The sequence below is a fragment of the Epithele typhae genome, assembly GCF_022376455.1.
Source record: "Epithele typhae strain CBS 203.58 chromosome Unknown BXZ73scaffold_21, whole genome shotgun sequence".
NCBI lineage: Eukaryota > Fungi > Basidiomycota > Agaricomycetes > Polyporales > Epitheliaceae > Epithele > Epithele typhae.
In genome coordinates this window covers 8,296-27,112 of record NW_025954212.1, presented here as the reverse complement: position 1 = coordinate 27,112, position 18,817 = coordinate 8,296, and the positions used below count along the sequence as shown (strand labels likewise).

The following is an 18,817-nucleotide window of genomic DNA, read 5'->3' as shown; positions in this document are numbered from 1 at the left end:
AGATAAGCCTTGTTTTGCCAGCTTTCTCGCTTGTGTTTCTGGTCGGTGTACGGTATGTGCCACGTAATGTACTTCGAATATGAGGATCTTCGGATGTTGTGATCGTTCGCTCATTCTCTCTGGAGCCCGGGGGACATTCGAGCTTATAGAACATGAGCTTGGTGTTATTTTTGGAGCTACCTACCGGAAGGTGCAGACGAACGCCGGCGTTGCTGGGAAGAGGAACATAATCGGACTTTCTTTGTGGCTACCATGGAGGAAGACATGGTGTTCAAATTCGGATTAGACGTGCTTCGGTGCTGCCGTGTCATGGATCGACGACTTCATATACACCAACACTGGTCTTGCGGCCAGACAGGCCACACCTTCCAGGATAAAAGCTCAAGAATGATTCAGACCGCATTTCGATGTGTGAGACGCGTTGGGTCGCCTCACTCACTGATTGGGCCCTGGGACGTCGGTAAAGCGTCCGCACGACTTCGTCCCTTCTTGTCATTGGACAACGGGCTCTATGTCGCAAGCCACCTGGACCTCACATCAATCAGGTCCCCTTAGCCTGGGGCACGGGGGGGGATGGCCCGGGCTAAGGAGACCTGAATCCGTGCTCCCGCGCATGTTTGAATAATGTCCTCAATAAACCCGAGGCAGTTTCCCTGAAGGGAAGTATTCGAACGCCCTCCCTTCCAAGTCCCCCAGCCCATCACGTGTCCCCATCCTTCAGATCTCCCATCAGTCCGCGTTATCTCTCCCGCCCCCGCACGCGTTATCTCCCGCGCCCACGCCCACGTTATCTCCCGCGTCGGCGCCGCGCGCCTCCCTGCCCCGCCACCCGTGCTCGCTGTGCCCGACAGTGAGCTCGCTGTACCTGCACCCTGCCTCCCCCTCCTCTCCGTTTCCCTCCGTTCTTTTTGTAATCTACTTTTATTCACAATGCGCACCTAATGGTACACAATTCAATGGCCACACCTTCCTGGGTGTGCCTGCACTGAGCCCTCAAACCTCCCAAAATGCGTGCAATACAGGAACATATACAAGCACTCAAATGATCGGCTAAGTGCTGCATCAGATAGTTGTAGATGAGAGCTACTCTATCATAAAATCGCAGGTGGATAGCTAGAGGGGTGCAGGTATGATGTCATATGTTATTTCAGAATGACATACCCCACAGTGATATGGTATATGCATATATCGTCTTATGTACACCCCGAATCGTACCTAGAGGTCATTCAGAGCGCGTTGCAAAAAGAAGCAAGTGAATAAACGATGTCGTGGTGAGGATATGACATATGCACAGAAGGGGGAGTTGGCTCGAAAATGCGGCCTTCATATGTTTTTGTGTGGACCTCTGATCACTTCGCATCTTGTTGCATTACGTTTATATGTATATGGAGAGCTCAGATCGTCAGTTGTATGCTTATCGGTGAAGGATTGAATACAGGCCATGATATGTCATTATTCTATGACATAGAGTATAGCGAGATAGCATGCGCTCCGATTGTTATTATGAAAAGCGGAACAGAACGGGGTGTTCTTCTGCTCAACGATGCAGAAAGAATATTGAAGAATGGTCGAGAAGTGGTTGAGATATGTCAGATGGGTCTAGAACGGCAGGTTGCACAAAGGACGCCCTTGAACCACCTACACTACTTTGCACACTTCAAGCTCATCTGACATATCTCAACCACTTCTCGACCATTCTTCAATATTCTTTCTGCATCGTTGAGCAGAAGAACACCCCGTTCTGTTCCGCTTTTCATAATAACAATCGGAGCGCATGCTATCTCGCTATACTCTATGTCATAGAATAATGACATATCATGGCCTGTATTCAATCCTTCACCGATAAGCATACAACTGACGATCTGAGCTCTCCATATACATATAAACGTAATGCAACAAGATGCGAAGTGATCAGAGGTCCACACAAAAACATATGAAGGCCGCATTTTCGAGCCAACTCCCCCTTCTGTGCATATGTCATATCCTCACCACGACATCGTTTATTCACTTGCTTCTTTTTGCAACGCGCTCTGAATGACCTCTAGGTACGATTCGGGGTGTACATAAGACGATATATGCATATACCATATCACTGTGGGGTATGTCATTCTGAAATAACATATGACATCATACCTGCACCCCTCTAGCTATCCACCTGCGATTTTATGATAGAGTAGCTCTCATCTACAACTATCTGATGCAGCACTTAGCCGATCATTTGAGTGCTTGTATATGTTCCTGTATTGCACGCATTTTGGGAGGTTTGAGGGCTCAGTGCAGGCACACCCAGGAAGGTGTGGCCATTGAATTGTGTACCATTAGGTGCGCATTGTGAATAAAAGTAGATTACAAAAAGAACGGAGGGAAACGGAGAGGAGGGGGAGGCAGGGTGCAGGTACAGCGAGCTCACTGTCGGGCACAGCGAGCACGGGTGGCGGGGCAGGGAGGCGCGCGGCGCCGACGCGGGAGATAACGTGGGCGTGGGCGCGGGAGATAACGCGTGCGGGGGCGGGAGAGATAACGCGGACTGATGGGAGATCTGAAGGATGGGGACACGTGATGGGCTGGGGGACTTGGAAGGGAGGGCGTTCGAATACTTCCCTTCAGGGAAACTGCCTCGGGTTTATTGAGGACATTATTCAAACATGCGCGGGAGCACGGATTCAGGTCTCCTTAGCCCGGGCCATCCCCCCCGTGCCCCAGGCTAAGGGGACCTGATTGATGTGAGGTCCAGGTGTCGCAAGCATTGTCAACGCAGCCCGGTGACCTAGAGCGTCTGCGATGTTCTGTATTCCACTCAGGAAATAGAGCCGGCCCGTCGGCCCGTCGTCGTCCCTGGCGACAAGAGCCGGTCTTTAAGCAGCGTGATGGCGCGCCAAGCCTTGGAATGGTCGCGAGGCACGACGAGAGCACAAAACAGGACTCTCGACAACTCTGAGAGCTCCTAAGTTGAACTAATGTCCGGATTCCCTCGAACAGGCCCCTAGACAGCCAAGCGAACGCAGTAAGTACATTGAAGATGCAAGTCTGCCCATTGTTTCCAAAGGGCGAGATTTGCTGCCCACCTCTGTCACCGTCGACCCCAGTGTCGTGACTGTCGTCGGGCGATCGTCGAGAACGGATTAAGCGCATATAGACACCGTCGGCGGTCGTATCAGAATGTTCTGCACGCGTCGTCCACGCCGATTTAATTGTGCGCGACTCCGCCGAATATTGATCTGCCCCCACCGCGGCACGTGAAGCAGACTAGGGCCGAGTCCTATGCCGGTCGCGTACGCGTGGGCGTGGACGATAAAACGACGGTGCGGGCGCGCGACGGCCTCCATCTCTTTTCTCTCCTCCACCTTCCTTTCCCCGTGGTCCGGTCTCGAAGGCCCCTCCTTTCCTTCAGCCCGCAGCTAGTCTGTCACTGTTGTCTCTCCTGCAGCAACCACAGCTAGTCTGTGTCTCCAGCCGTTCGTCCAGCCCGCTCAAGCCCAGCGCTCCTTCCGCCTTCCTCGATCGTCAATATGGTCAGACTCGTCTCTGTCTTCGTCATCGCCCTCGGCAGCATCGCGTCCGCCGCGCCCATCATGCGCCGCGCGTTCCAACTCCAGGAGTGCGTTCTCTCTCTCTCTCTCCTTTCTGTCTTTCGATCGCCAGTCTAACGCGCCCGGTGTCGCGCAGCTACGCCGCGTTCCAGATCTCCGATGGCGTCGCCGGTAACGCCGCCGCGGAGGCGAACGCCGTCTTCGTCACGCCCTTCAGCGGCGTCGACCTCGCGTCCGTCGACTCGACCACCCTCAAGGCCGTGCAGACCATGCGCGAGGCCGCTGAGGCCGCGGAGACCGACCAGTTCAACCCCGCGATCGAGGCCGCGACCGGCGCGACCGCGACCGCGCTCCAGAACGGTAAGATCAAGAACAAGGTCCTCAAGCTCACCGGCGAGGTCCAGGCGCTCCAGATTCAGGTGCGTTGCGCTCGCTGTGCCGCGCTGGAGTCGCGAGGGCGCGAGGGCTGACGCGACGACTTGCGGGCGTGCAGCTCGCCCAGGCCAAGGCGGCGGGCAAGTCGACGTCGAGCATCCAGTCCAACATCGCGGCGGAGCAGAAGAAGCTCGACACGAACATCGCGATCGACACCAAGAACGCCGGCCAGGCGTCCAAGGGCGTCACCTCCTCTTCTTCCGCGGCGTCCACCGCGGAGACCGCGAACGAGGACGTCTCTGCGACCCCTGCCGCGTCCTCCGGCACGTTCACGCTCAAGGAGTGCGTCTTCTCCTCCCACTTCTCTCCGCGCGTGTGCTGACGGCGCGCGACCGCTCTCAGCTACGCCGCGTTCCAGATCTCCGACGGCAAGACCGGCACCGCCAAAGCCGAGGCCGAGGCCGTCTTCGTCACCCCCTTCGCCGGCGTCGACCTCGCCACCGTCGACGCCGCGACCCTGGACGCCGTGCAGACCATGCGCGAGGCCGCCGAGGCCGCGGAGACGGACCAGTTCAACCCCGCGATCGCCGCCGCGTCCGGCGCGTCCGCGACCGCGCTCCAGAACGGCAAGATCAAGAACAAGGTCCTCAAGCTCACCGGCGAGGTCCAGGCGCTCCAGATCCAGGTGAGCCCCCTCCTCGACCCGCGCGCACGGGGAATTAAGTGCTGACACCGTCGCCGTGCGGCGGCGTTTGCAGCTCGCGCAGGCTCAGGCCGCCGGCAAGTCGACGTCGAGCATCGCGTCGAAGATCGCGGCGGAGCAGAAGAAGCTCGACTCGAACATCGCGATCGACACCAAGAACGCCGGTCAGGCGTCCAAGGGCGTCGCATGAGCTGCTCACCCCTGCTCGAGCGAGCCTGGACGTGCGCGCCCTCCCCCTGCTTCGCTAGCTGTGTTACCCCCTGCACACATCCCCGCTCGTTTGCTGCATGTCCGAGACACTTTGTACCGTTAGCTGCCCCCTTTTTCATCTTATCGGAAACGGAGAGAAATCAGTCATATCTCTTGTGTGCTGTGTGATTCGCAAGGTGTGGTTGTTGAGTCGGGCAAGGAGTTTGCGTGCTCGAAGTGCTCATAGCTCGCCGTATGAGTTCATGACTATCAATTCAAGGGACTTGGGGAGGTAGGGGTGTTCGAGTGTTTGTATGCGCACTGGACATGAATTTGTGGCTAGACACTGGACAGCCTGCCACTACTTTCCCCTGATCTCCCACTGCAGCTCCGACAGGCGACAGCGCCTTCACCTCCCATACTTTCTCCAGCGCAATCGCACACACTCACTCGCAAATCCCCGTCATCATTCCCTCCCGCTCGTCGCCAGTCATGGCAACGTCGCCTTTTCAAACGTCGCCCATTCCGCCTCCCCTGCCTCTGCCACCGTGACCACCTCGCCCTCGCCCGCGTGCGCCCGCCCTGCGCCCGGTGCACGCAGCACCAGCCCAGGATCGCATCCCGCACGACAAGCCGGGCCCCGCGAGCGCGCGCGCGAGGGTTGCATGGCCGTCCGCCGCGACTCGGCGAAGCTGCCCTCCGTGTCCGGGCGCGCTGCATACGCCATGCGTCGACGCCGCGCACGCAGTCGAAGCTCTCGTGCACCCCGACGAGCGGCGTCCGCGCGCGCGGCGTCTGTTCCGTGTTGCGCTCGCGATGAGAGGGATGGGCGTCGAGTCACACCCGCGTGTCTAATTCATGTGCGGACGAAAATGCATGAAGACCGCGGGTGACGGGATGCCAGATCCTTGACTTCTCGGCGAAGCGACGGCCAAAAAGGAGTTTCCTGGTACTGCGTTAGAGGGAGATGATATTGGTGACGGTTTGCACCCCTTATCTTTTAGTCTGTGTTAAGGGATATGAAGCAGACGAAAGGGGTCGCTGGCAAGACGTGTTGCATGTCGCACCATCGTTATAATACAAGCTGCCTCTACGGGGCCATTGAGTGCCACCGATTCCGCACAATAGCACTTCTCCTAGACCTCGCCGACCTTCTTGACGCCTGCAACGACTCTGTCGTTCCGCCTCCAGAACTCGATGATGACCTCCGCCATGCGGGTCGGGTCGTCCTGGTGCATATCCGATCAGCATCAGCGGCATAACAGATCAAACAAGCAATCCTCACTTCGTGCACCAGGTGGCCGACTCCGGGGATCACGACCAGCTGGAACTTGCCTTGCATCTGTCCAATCATGAGCTCCTTGTCGAGCCGCTCCGTGCCCGCGAGAATCAGGAGGCGGGCCGTTCTCGAAGACAAGAATTTGGCTGACAAGCCCGTGAACCAACCTATAGGGGTCGACCGTGAGGATCTATGCGTCGTCGAGTCAACGGAGACGCCTACTGGTCCAGTAAGGCGCGGTTGAGCGCAGAGATATGCGCCATAGATACGCAGGAAGGTAGGCGGGAGATCCCTCCGGAGCCGGGACGACGATACTTGGAACAGAAACCCTCGCCGAGTATGGATTACGGATCGTGTTCGTCTGCACGCTGGAGACATGCATTGTTGAGCATTTGATCGTAGATTCGAGAAATGGTGGAACTCACTGCCATTCGATGGCCTCCTCTACGCTGTCGAACCCCTCGGGACGCGCATTGAGGAGACTGTGCATCAGCGGCAACGCATCCAGCGTGAACTCTGCAGGGGAATATCAGACACGTCGACAGCTTGAGTGACAGGCACGAAGACCGAGCTTACCTTCTACGACATCGACCACTGCTACTCCAGTGACCTGGAACCTGTGGTCCTGGAGTTTTGGGCATGCCCGGACGCATACAGATCCTCCAAGACTGTGTCCTACAAGCTGTGTCTAATCAGTCTGCCGTGTACCAACCGAGTGCCGACGTTTCAAGGCTACATATATGCGCATGAGGAAGCAGTACTCACCACCAACGAAGGAGCGACGTGAACATCGGCGAAAATGACCCTGACGAGGTTGACCAAATCCGCCGTCAATACCTCGATGTCGAGCGTTTCCGTCTCAGGTGTCTTGGGTTCCTTAGAGTGATAAGTCTTGCCTAGAACGCGTGAGTGAAGATATCATGTTAGAACGGGTTATCAGGACGCACCGTGTCCCCTGACATCGAACGCTAGCACGCCACACTCGCCCCTGCTCTGATCTGTGATCTCCTTCGCCATGCACGCGAACGAAAGCCCCGAGAAGCCAGCGCCGTGGTGGCACACGATCACAGTGCCATCCTCGAACTTCGGGGGCGTGTAGTACACGCGCACGTCGAGATCCGAGTCCGGGACGGACACTTGCATTGCTTGGTCGAAGAAGCCAGAGGCGGAGATTGGGGCCATGGTGGGGTTGGGCGGGCGTTTTCGAGAGGCGCGAGGAGTGCGCGAGGGCCTAGATAGCCATATATCAGTGAATGCGAGAGATGTTTTCGGTGGAGAACGTACGCCGCGGGGGGTCCGTATCCAGTCGGGAGAGAGGGCACAGAGTCACCGGCCTCATCTTCTTCTTCTTCATTGGGAAGCGGTGGGAGCATGGGGGCTTTGGCGAGGCGCGCTTGAACCGACGAGCGAAAGAGGTCGGACATTGTCGGGGGCGGAAGACGACTGAGAGCCAGGTGGATGGAAAGAGTTCGAGCTCAAGTGCAGAGATCGCGACGCGCGAGCTGCGCGCGCATCATCTTATCTTATCTGCAACATGTTCCACTGCGACGTCTGAGGCGACGGTGGTGACGCAGAGGTCGCCTCGACATCTCTTTGCATGCTACCACCATCTTCCAACCTGTGTATCAGACTTCAGTCAGCTCCTCCAGAGGCTCAATCTTGGATTTGACACCGATTCTCTTGCAATCTGACAAGGCTCAGCGGTGAATACTACTAACTGGTCCTCCTGATGCCTTTTTTCTACTCCACCTCCACTCACTTCGCGATGCAATTGCCGGCAGTCATCCGCCAGGTTTCCAACTGGCCACAGCTACGCCCGCCGTGCAATTACCCCCGCCCCAGGAGCTGCACCAAACGCTCACCATGCAGCCCTTCACACCGTCTCTGTGGAGCCGTAGAGCTACTTCTCCCTGACCGCACCTCTGCGCTTTTCGTTGGGTAACGTCAGGCGGAGAGAGTTCCTCAGTCTTTCCAAACCCACCTCGCCTCGTTCAAGCCATGCAGTCCTGGCGGCCCTGGCGGAACAAGAGCCGTTCTTCGACGCCAACTTCATCCAGGCGAATGCCGCTGCTGATGGGGACGAGAACCATACCCGGGACCGCGAGGATGAATCGACGCGCGCAAGCAAGGACATGAACGCCTCTCCCGTACCTTCCACCGTCGGCAGATCTGCCAGAGGGTTGATTTCCCCGACGGCGCCGCTCCTACATCTACCCGCTTCTCAGGCGGTGCAATTATCTCGTGCTCTCCCATCGTCCACCGTTCCGCACACAGGCGGACGGTCCCAAGCGGCGACGGCGGTGCGGCTCGTCGCGTGTGCGCCACGACCGCCAGCAGGTACGACCTGCCGCGAGGTTCTGGGGCGACAGTGTGGGTGCCACCGGTGGGACGCTATAAAATGCAGGTCCGCGCACTCGCCCCCCGTGCTCCGCGCTCACTGACACCGTCCGATCTCTTTCTCCTTCTCCTAACAGCACGGCTTTCGAGCGCGGGTCGGCCACGGGCACGGACGTCGACGTCGAGCCCGCTCTGCCACTGCCTCCCGCTTGGGGCACCAGGGCGCGGCATCGACGAAGCGCACCAAGATGATTGTGAACACGCACCCGTGCGCCGTGCTGCTGCTCGTGTGCGCGGCCCCATCTCTATCCACGGTACCGACACGGTCGTGGAGAGGCCTGTCGGCCTGCGCGTCGCGACGACCAGACCTGCTCCGCTCGCGTCCCTTGTTAAATGGCAGGGGGCGGTCGTCGATGTGGCCGTCAAGGTACGCTGGTTGGTGGTCGGTCGCGGGGCCCGCGCCCGCCCGCGCGGGAAGTAGGACGGTGCATATATACATTTGGTGCTTTACAGTACTACGGTAAGACTAGGTAATGCCGTAGTCGGCGTACGTTGGTAACAAGAAGACGTGCAATCCAGTCTGGAGTGATCAAGACACGCCCTCTGTAGTAGGTTTCAAACGTCGCCTACGTTGCGATGGAAGCGCACCACCCCGCGCCGATCCGACCAGACCGCCATCGACCCGTCGTACGTGACTGCCACTCGATCAACGTCTTCCTCGTCGTCGAGGGTAGGAGTTCGGTACAGCCTGCCATGCAGCGTGCTCCAAAACCACCTTCCGCGTTCCGTACCGCCAGACCGCCAAATATGCGGGTAGCGGTTTTCACCATTGATGAATACCGAACGCCGATCGCCCCCGAATGGTCCCGCCAGTGTCTCTCCGGTGGTGGTGTCCACAATGCAGAACTGCGGTGCGGCGAGAGGAGGATCGGAAGGCCCAGGCTCCGCGGCGTCGACAAAACACAACGCGCGAGTCCCGTCGGCGGATAAGGCCATGAAAGTTCGGATCCCGCGGATTGAGAACTCCTTCGGAGGAGAACTACGTGCGTCTTCTTCGCCGCGGTGCACCGCTATGAAGGAATTATCGTGTGTTGCCCTCGGAAGTCCAAGCACAGTGAAGTCGCCGCGCTCGGATCCACGTCGCAGCACGGCTGTGAACAAATATCCTATTGCACCGTAACGCCAGCTCCGGAGGTTGGCCAGATTGGGGTCACTTTCCCTTGACTCTAGATCAACGACATGCATATGGCTGCTGTATGAGCGCGCGGAGGGCCCTCGGAGTCCCCGGCGTTCTTGGTAGATCAGAGCATAAGGGGAGTTTACTGAGAGAATAGCTTTGACAAAGAAGCCTGGGACAGAAGGCAGGTGAAGCACGCGAAGGCGAGTCAAGCCTTCCGCATCCCAAAAGTGAAGGGCCATCGAGGACACCAGGGCAATAATTTGAGCGCCATCTGGGGACCAGCTTGAAGCGAGGATCCGTTCGTTCTCGGTACCTGCCACGATGATTCCCGTTTCCCGGGGCTCTCTGCGAGGGCCATGATCTTCCTCCTTTTGCATGGGAGGGAGATAAAAGACGACGATTTGACGACCGAAACAACGGAAGAGGCCAGTGTTTGACGGAGAAAAGGCTAACGCACTACTTTCAGAGCGTTCATGTATGAATGGTGGTATGGTGCGATACCAGCACTGTAAAGCGAGTCGTCCTCCGGCGCGAACATCCCAGATCACGACTGATTGGTGTGAGACCCGCCTCGCCTCGCCTCTGCCTGCTATGCTGCTGCTGGCTGCCCACGCCCCATCCGGAGAGATGGTCAGATGATCCACCGCAGTGGGATGTCCGTACAGTTCGGGTGAGAACCCTTCTGTGAACCCAGAATTTAGCGGAGATTGAACGATCGAGTGGGCAGCCTAATGAAACACACCAGAATACACAAAATCAACCTGAAGAAGCTTCGACTTGTGTAGTGACGCGAACGTGCGCTCCAACGAATCCCTCCAGGTATCCACGAGATTCTGCATCGAGTTCTTGACTAAGAATTTGACTCCGTTCGTTCCAAGAAACCTATGGTCGGTCACGAGCTGTGTAAAGCTGTGGAGGGCCGTCTGCTGGTCGCTGCTGTGCTCCGAACCAATGCAATGCGCCAGAGATCCATCTAGCGTGATGTCCAGGGCCCGCAGCGATTGCGGGAGACCACGAGCCATTAGTGTATTCAGTTTCCGGAACGGCACGGGGTCGGAGAAGGCTACTACTACATCCGAGATTTTCCCCGTCAATTGCACAGAGAGATTTTCGAGATTGGTGCAGGTCGCACATGGAATGTCTGCAAGTGTCGATGAGGGTGGGTCAGAACCTGCTCATCGTGTGGTTAACGGGTACTGCGTGCCATACCTGCTACTGTGAGCCATTCCAGACCGCCGAGATCGAGGTGTGTCAACGTTCTGGCAAGGACCTCGAAAATCTCCAAGGGCCAGATAAGGATAAGCTGTCCGGAAAAGTGCTCTAAAATCTCTTTGTGTGAGGCACGGACAAGCTGCAGCACTCATATAACTCAGTCTTTTCCATAACTTCGTGGGCTCAACTCGGTGTCTCGTCTCACCTTGAGACGCGAAAGCCTCCCTCGTGTTTTCATTGAGATGAGGGCTTGGTTGGCGGAGGAGGCTTCAAAGTAGGAGTAGGACAGTTCAAGGGACCGGAGGGCGGGGAACGCATGGACTAGTCGGTACATATGAAGCGGTGTGGGAAATGTAGTGTCTTCGACGACCAAGGTCTTGACTGCGGTGTATCGCCGAAAACAGGCCAGGACACCAGATGGAAATCCATTGTTACAAAATTCGATTTCCCAAGTGTCGATGTGCGCGAGATACGGAAGGAGAACCACAGGGGCAACCCAGGGGAACGACTTGCGGATTCCAATGAGCCTCACGGTGTGGACCAACATACACAAGTCCGGGGAGAGTTGAAACACTTCAGAAATCGAGTGGAGTCCCTTCAAGCTGGAGACTTTGACTTTTCTCCAAATGTGGATGCGACTTCTGGGGAGCCATCTCGTGTGGACTCGGGCGCATGAGGTGAGCGTGGCAAGGTCGGTCTGGGCGCCGAGTGCGTCGATCACCTGCTCGGTGACTTCTATGGGGAGACGTTCTGAGGCCATCGAAGAGCAGCAGGGTGGATTTCGAGGGCTGATCGCAGACCGATGAGACGTAGATGTGGTATAGCTTGTAGTGTACACGCGATACACCGTGGATAGACTGGCGGTGGGCGCGTTAGAGTCACATTCAGGCTCCGCGCCAAACCATGGGCGGTCCGAGGTTGCATCCAAGCGCGGTCTTGCTGCCTACCTCGCTCCCTGGATTTCCTGAACCCTTCGAGCGACGCAACCAAGGACTAAGTACCAGACGACGACAGCTCGAGCCCTCACACCAGCGACAGAACGCACTGGCCAAAGTGGCTGACTCCGACCTTCAACGCGGACTTGGGGAAGGAAAGCACCGCCATGTCTCTGTTACGCTCTACACAACGTCGAATGTACCACGGAGCGGAGCGATGCGCTTCTAGGCTCTACTACCACAGCCCACATACCCCGCTACCCTGCGCAACATCGCGGGAAGCCCGTCTAGACACCGGAGTCCACCGCGAATGAGGGACGAGGGACGGTGGACCGAATCGTATGTACCTTTTCTAAGGAACCCAGACCTCGGACTCGCTTCCTTCCCCCCCCTCCGCATGCACCGCCCGACCAGTCCCGTCTGTCCGTCCACGCGCCGCCGGTCTCACGGCGTCATGATCTCTGCGGTGTAGGGGTGGCGGAATGACCGCTGCTGCTGCTGCTGCCGCGCCTCGAGCGGGCTGGGCTCGGACACGGCGTACGCGCCGTCGTAGAAGTCGTCGGTCGAGGTCGGGTTGCTCGACGCGTCGTTGCTGATATTTTTGTCCGTCCCACCGTCCTTTCGCACGTCCGTTTGCGCGGGCGTGTGGATGAACGAGTGATGGAGGCGCGGAGGACGGCGTCCACGTACCGCGGTGGGGGTTGGTCGCGCGGAGCACGCGGGAGACGTCGATGGAGGTGTACTGGTTTTTCATCTCGCCGAGGATGCTGAGCGACGGGCGCGAGTTTGAGGCTGGGGAAGAAGTGCAAGGAGAGTGCAGTCAGAGCGCACGCCATAGGTGGGGACGGGGGCGCGGTTTACGTGACGAGGAACGCGTTGGCGTAGATTGTTGGGTGGATGGTCAGAGGGACGGACGGGCGGGGAGTCGGAAATGCACGCACGCTTCGTGAGGATGATGGAGAGCGCGGCGTAGATGAAGTTGTCCGCCTCCTTGGCGGACTTTGCAGGGGGAGGCGCGGCGTAACGATGAGCGGGGCGGGTGAGGGAATGGCACTGACATAGGTGCCGTTCATGATGTGGACGATGCTGGTGCAATGCCAAGTGAGCACATGTCCGCCGCGTATACTACATCGCTCACACTGCAGGTGACTCAAATCTTGCGACCACGACACTCACCAGTCGAGACCGAACCGCTCTTCCAGCCTGCTTTTCCGGTGCGTTTCATGTGTACCGATCCGCGCTTGCGACTGAAGATTAGAGTCGAATAGTGCTGGCATCCACGATGTTGAAGTCGTCCACGCTCTGGGAGTGGCTCAAATACTCGGCGCGCGAACCCCACCTGCCTGGACTCAAATCGAGCAAACCCCTCGCTTGCCTTCAGATTTGAATTTACAGTGGCTCGCAACGCTGCTGAAGTCCTCGATCCAGGCGACTGGGGATTTGTGGATTGGTGCCCTTGCATACGAGCAGGACAGGGATTATTGATGCGCTGCAGCTCGGTTCGGCGCCTGTGGGTTGTTCTGAGGAATGGGCCCGGGACCGACTCGTGGAGGTGAGTTCGGGGACATCTCTCGCTGGGGATTCTACCGACGCCGCCTGCTATCTGGGCATGTCGGGTCAGTATGGGGGTCCCCGGCGGATGTCGCACGAGACGGGTTCTGTCGATTGTAAGCTGATTCAACTCTCATAGCGTTCCGTCGTTGCCTCGTCGTGAAGGACACGGCTGCGCTCCTCAAGCTCGAGAACAAAGAGGGCATCCCGCGGGAGTCCGCCTACCTCGGCCCGTTCAGCGCGTCCACATCCCAGCGTCGCGTTCTGGCCGACCACGCTCCAGCAAAGACCAGGCTGATGCTCATAGAGTGAGTTCGCAAATTCCGAACTTCCGGGAGACACCGTCTTCGTCGAGGCCACTTCAGGCACGGTCGGCGCGTGAGTGCCTTTTTGCGGCGTCACTGTCCCGACAGAATTCTGGAGGCTGATCAGTGTACGCGCCGCCCGCAGCATCGTCGTGCAGCTTTCCAAAGCGAACGGGTGCCGCGTGATCGTGTCCACGGGCGCGCACGAGAAGTTCGCGTACGTCGCGTCGCTCGGGCCCGACGCCGTGTTCAACTACAAGCTGGTGCCGACAACGAAGGTCCTTGAAAGGGAGGGCCCGATCAACATGTGAGTCTCCCCTCCCCGGCCGTCCATGACATCCTGAAGACTGGCTCCTTGCCAAGGCGTGCAGCTATTGGGATAACGTCCGCGGAGAGGTGCTCGAAGCCGCGCTCAAGCAGGCGGCGACACACGCGCGCGTGATCGTGCGTCCCCTCCCAGTCGCTGCCCTCTTTCGCGTCGCGTTCTCCCATCGTCGCTGGCGTCGTCGGTTTCAATTTAACTGGATCTGCGGGAGCGCCTCGACGTACGGCACCGCGGGGCCGTACGACGTCAAGAACCTGCAGGTGCCACCGTGGAAGGAGATCCGCATGAACGGCTTCCTCGTCGCTGCGCTCGAGCCGAAGTACCAAGAAGAGTTCTACCGCGAGGTGCCGGCGAAGCACGCGAAGGGCGAGGTCAAGTACAAGGAGGACTTTGTGCGCGGGCTCGAGAAGAGCCCGGAGGCAATCGTGGAGGTGCACAAGGGTGATGACTTTGGGAAGAGCGTGCTCGTTGTTGGGGAGGAATGAGAGCGATGTTCGAGTCTTGTGCTCAGAGCCCAGGTGTTGACTTTGGACAAGTGTAACAACAAATATATTCGCATGCGGCGCGTCTTCAGCACAAGACTGCTGCGCGCAAAACCGACGCGCGACGTGTGCGTGACCACGAACTGTCCCAGAGTCCTACCAAGTCCTTCCGCTAGCCTGCGGAACTGTACTCGCCCTCAACTTCACCCGGCTCTCCCGCACCCTTGACCTTGGGGTGCGAACTCCAGAGACAAGCGGGCTTGCGCTGGCAGGACATGCAGGGGAGGGGGACAGACCGGTGAGTTATTTTGTGCGTATAGATCGTCAGATCGGTGTTGACACTCACGCTGTAGTCGAGGGATGGGCTGTCATATACCAGACTAGTCCCCCGTAGCCGATCTCAAGGGTATGCTTCCTTCGCTATCCTCCTGTATGCGTGTGCGCGACGTGTCCACCCCGTCTCAAACAGGTGCAGGACGAGCTTCCGCGCACTCGCCTGCCCCGCTTGCGGCCTGTCCAGCGCGCGCTCACCCCCCAGGGCGCAACCTCCGACGCGGGTGACTGTAAGCAGAGGACCGTCAGTCGGCACGCCAAAACCGCCCTCTGAAGTGAAACGCACCATGATCGAACCGTCTTCAAGAGACGCACTCCGAGCACATCCTTTCCGCGGAACCACCACGACGTCCTTCGCCACCCGCAGTGGGTCCGTCGAGCGCGCTGATGAGCGTCCCGCCCCGCGTGAGCAGCCCAAGCCTGGCGCGCAGCGTCTCCTCGCTCGGTATATCCCGTCGTGCACCAGCACGGACGCTGGACGCCCCGGGTCGCCGCGACGTCGGTGACAGAGGGCGCGGTCGAAGACCCGTGTGGCGTCGTAGGCCTTGACGAGGTCGGCACGGTTCGCGGTGGCGATCAGGCCGGGCGCGAAGCGAAGAACCGTGCCCGCGCCCCCGATGGCCACCGCGGGCTTCCCCGCCACGCCCACCTGGAGTCGACCAGGGCGTGGGGTCGGCACTGAGCGCGGTGAGGTGGTACAGCGGTGTAGGAGGCGAGCGGCGATGTCAAACGATATGTTGTCGGGGATCTGTGGACCTTGGACTGAGACGAGGGTGGATGGGGAACGGGTGGGTGCACGGACCTTGGAGGCGATGCCTGCGATGATGCGAACGCAGTGCTGGACCCGGGTGTCGGCGACGCCGCCGCGGAACTTCCAGCCAACAGAGTTGAGCGCGGTCGACTCCACCTTGACGATGGTGTCGGTGTCGTGGGGTATCCGGGTCGAGACGTCTTCGACGCCGAGCTTGCCCCTCCAGCGACGACGAGGACTTTGTGCGATGTCGCTCCGGATGCTGTGCTAGAGGTGTGTGGAAAGACGGATACGAAGTCCGGTAGGTCGTGGAGAGCACACCGAGCGCGGTGGTTTAGCAATGGCCACCTGCGTCTTCGATGGCCTGTGAACCACCTCTGCGGGGGTGGTGGCCTGTCATCCCCGCGGGTTTGTTGCTGACTGAGCGGACCAGGCTTGAGCGTTCGTTGAGATCGACGCCCGTCACGCTCCTCCTTCCCCTACGTTTTCTGCTGGGCGTCCTTGAATTCCGCCCCGAGCGCGTCACGGTGTTGGAATTCCGAATCTTCAACAACGAAGGCCAACCTAAGGGATCAAAGAGAGCTCAGTGTCTACACCGGTGCACGTAGCGGAAGCTACCCGGGCCAAGTGAAAGCCGACTCGAGCGAATGCGCGAAAGTGAATATAGAGAATGACGTATCGCGAGTCACAGGCGACACCCCTTGTCCCCACGAACGGCCCCAAAACGGTCTGACGAACACAGAGGCGAGCGGCCGACATGAGCTGGAGGTGGAAAGAAAAGGTTCGTCCACACGAAGGGGCGTGTTGGAAATTCTGGGAGCGGCGGGTGGAGTAGAAGAACGCACCTTGAAGCTTGAAATTTCTTCTCGGCGGTCTTGCCGCGAAGCCGTGGCACGTTACGGAGCTGTGGAACGAGGTCGCAAAGCCCGTGCAGCCTCAAAAGATGTCTATGAGAGAGAACAAAGCGATGTCAGCTTACTTCGTCGTACTCAAGTTTGTTTGCGTGCATGGCCGTTCTTGGATATGTATCTACGATTGGCCTCAACGGAGTGGGTTGATCACGTGATCTCATCTTGAGGACAAGTGTAACCCCTGCACAACAGGTGCAACCATGCAGATAGGGTGTATAATGCACCGGAGGGCGTTGGGAAATACCACGTACCCATAACCACAGCCTTTCCGACCTGCCACAAGAGACCGCGCGGAATGGTTCATGTTGGATGAGCCGGGTGTGTTGGCGACTTCGAGGTCAACCAGGTAGTTGAGTGATATGCAAATGAGCCTGAAATGGCAGGCGCGAGAGGAGAGTACAGCGATGTGTGTCATCAGCGGATATGCGGGGTGGGCGAAGATGGAGGTAGAGGACAAGTGCGGCAGCCACCTCGCGGCCCGCGCTCACTAGCCGACCGGGATCCGCGCCCGGCACGTTGTGCTCTTACTCCTCTCTGAGCCACTGCGCAAAATACCCTTTCAGTGTCGCGATATACGCCAATGCAACTGGCCTGCGACACAGCGCATAGTCATCCGGACATGTGAGTTCAAAGCACTGTTCTTCGTCGCACCGATACTCAACTCTCCGCTGCGGCAGCACCCAGCACAACTTTGAAGATATTCTGTTTATTCTGCGGGTTCCTTACATCTTGTGAGTGTCCCAAAAGGGCTAGAACCCGAGTCGTCGGGTTACCCGACTGTCATCTGCTGAACTCTTAGCTCGGTACTCAATGGCAGCTTCTGTGGCAACTTAGGAATGACACTCCTATCCCTCGACTGAGAGGCGAGCGCTGCACCTTCCGCTGTTCTCCCCTGCCGCCGACTTCCACACTCAGCATACTTCGACCCTCCACGACCACTGTTCACGCCCCCCGAGCTCCATTTCATGCGCGCGGCAAATACCAGGTCTTCAAATCCGTGAAATTCGCCTTCTTTCACCCAGCCAGCTTTGAAATCCTCGTCTAACCCATGGTGTACACGCTTTTCGAGCGGTTCCGCATGCTCTGCGAGCAACACGGCATCCGCAGGCTCTCTCGGGAAATTATCTCTAGGTCCTCCAAGTGTCCAGCATTTCTCCCCTGGCCGTCGCCGCCTCTCCCGCGAACACCGACTTCGCACGTGAGAAAGGGCGTGAAGGCGGTCACGACGTAGGATATCATGACGCAGAACCGTGTGTTCCGGGCGGAGCTCGAGGACGGGTCGGTCTTAGTACGTCGCTCCTTCCTTACTTCGTCCTTCGACAAGTTGTGGTGACGGCTTGTGAGGTTGCAGTCCTTTGTGCCGGACGTCGTGCCTAGGGGTTGCCCACGGCACTCGAACACGTCCCCCTCAAGGTTCGTCCACTTGACATCGCATGAGTATCCGCCCGAGAAAGCTGACAAATCTCACGGAAGCAGGACAGAACATGACCGGCCTCTCAGACAACATTTCAACGCCCCAGCTCGCTCGCATTCACGGTCCGCGTGCTCGATGTCGCCACTTTGCAGCCCGCCATCACATGCACGAGTCGGTAGCGTGCGCTCGCACACCACCCCATCGTCGATGCGATGGAGCGCGCGGAGAGCGAGCGACTAACACGCAAGACATCCTTGACCACACTGTCGCCGACCGGGTTGAACATTCGGGGCTGGTATCAGGGCGTGCTGGATACTTGCAAGCGAAGTCGCGGCGACAGTCTCGGCCGACGAGGACTCGTTCAAGTTGACGTACTGTCCGTGTCTCGCTAGGCTTCGTGCGACTGCAGGCTGACCCTCTTCTCTCAACAGGCCTAGAAGATCTTAGCTGGTTGCCGTTCTACGACCTTCAGTAACTTGACGGCGGCCATGGCCGTGGCAGATAGTATCCTCTTGGTGCATCTGTCCCCGGCCTAGTGCCTTCTTTCTTCCCCACCCCTACCACTCACTTCGCGATGCAATTGCCATCCGGCCCTCATCTACCAGGTTCCCCTCCTTCCACAGCTGCGCTCACCATGCAATTACTCCCGTACCAGGAGCCGCTCGCCATGCAGCCCTTCGTACCCCCTCCGTTGAGCGGTACAGCCTGGCACTTCTCCCCATCCACACAGATCACGCACCCGCGCTTCCCGTTGAGCGCCGTCACGCAGCGAAAGTTCCTCAGCTTATCCACGCCCGGTTCGCCTCGGTCTAATGAAGAGACCCAGACAGGGCCGTGGAGGAAGAAGAGCCGTCATTCGACGCCGAACCATACCCAGGACCGCGAGGATGGATATACGCCCGCAAGCAAGGACAAGAGCGCCTTCCCCGTACCCTCTACCCTCAGCAGCTCTGCCAGACGGTCCAGTTCGCCGACTGAGCCACTCACGCCTTCTATATCTACCCG

At 58.5% G+C, this 18,817-nt stretch overlaps 5 protein-coding genes across 5 annotated transcripts; 2 read left to right on the top strand and 3 right to left on the bottom strand.

The window, feature by feature from the left end:
- Window positions 1-3,509: 3,509 nt before the first annotated feature.
- Window positions 3,510-4,798, top strand: BXZ73DRAFT_100938 (uncharacterized protein; the record flags this gene model as incomplete). Its single annotated transcript, XM_048014728.1, has 5 exons — window positions 3,510-3,598; window positions 3,667-3,949; window positions 4,024-4,247; window positions 4,308-4,590; window positions 4,664-4,798. The coding sequence occupies 5 exons, from the start codon at window positions 3,510-3,512 to the stop codon at window positions 4,796-4,798; spliced, it is 1,014 nt and encodes a 337-aa protein (XP_047878272.1).
- A 1,135-nt stretch (window positions 4,799-5,933) lies between these two features.
- Window positions 5,934-7,500, bottom strand: BXZ73DRAFT_46174 (protein phosphatase methylesterase; the record flags this gene model as incomplete). The annotated part of the gene is made up of 8 exons (XM_048019646.1): window positions 5,934-6,026; window positions 6,083-6,243; window positions 6,299-6,444; window positions 6,502-6,592; window positions 6,653-6,758; window positions 6,842-6,972; window positions 7,024-7,307; window positions 7,361-7,500. The coding sequence occupies 8 exons, from the start codon at window positions 7,498-7,500 to the stop codon at window positions 5,934-5,936; spliced, it is 1,152 nt and encodes a 383-aa protein (XP_047878271.1).
- Window positions 7,501-12,184: 4,684 nt separating this feature from the next.
- Window positions 12,185-13,017, bottom strand: BXZ73DRAFT_100936 (uncharacterized protein; the record flags this gene model as incomplete). Its single annotated transcript, XM_048014727.1, has 5 exons — window positions 12,185-12,332; window positions 12,427-12,532; window positions 12,682-12,739; window positions 12,799-12,826; window positions 12,917-13,017. 5 exons carry the CDS (start codon window positions 13,015-13,017, stop codon window positions 12,185-12,187), a joined length of 441 nt encoding a protein of 146 aa, XP_047878270.1.
- Window positions 13,018-13,349: 332 nt separating this feature from the next.
- On the top strand, window positions 13,350-14,406 carry BXZ73DRAFT_100935 (uncharacterized protein; the record flags this gene model as incomplete). The annotated part of the gene is made up of 5 exons (XM_048014726.1): window positions 13,350-13,356; window positions 13,431-13,552; window positions 13,599-13,669; window positions 13,742-13,903; window positions 13,968-14,406. The coding sequence occupies 5 exons, from the start codon at window positions 13,350-13,352 to the stop codon at window positions 14,404-14,406; spliced, it is 801 nt and encodes a 266-aa protein (XP_047878269.1).
- Window positions 14,407-15,038: 632 nt separating this feature from the next.
- BXZ73DRAFT_100934 (uncharacterized protein) lies at window positions 15,039-16,496 on the bottom strand (the record flags this gene model as incomplete). The annotated part of the gene is made up of 5 exons (XM_048014725.1): window positions 15,039-15,156; window positions 15,210-15,484; window positions 15,539-15,749; window positions 16,333-16,391; window positions 16,467-16,496. 5 exons carry the CDS (start codon window positions 16,494-16,496, stop codon window positions 15,039-15,041), a joined length of 693 nt encoding a protein of 230 aa, XP_047878268.1.
- Between the last annotated feature and the right edge of the window lie 2,321 nt (window positions 16,497-18,817).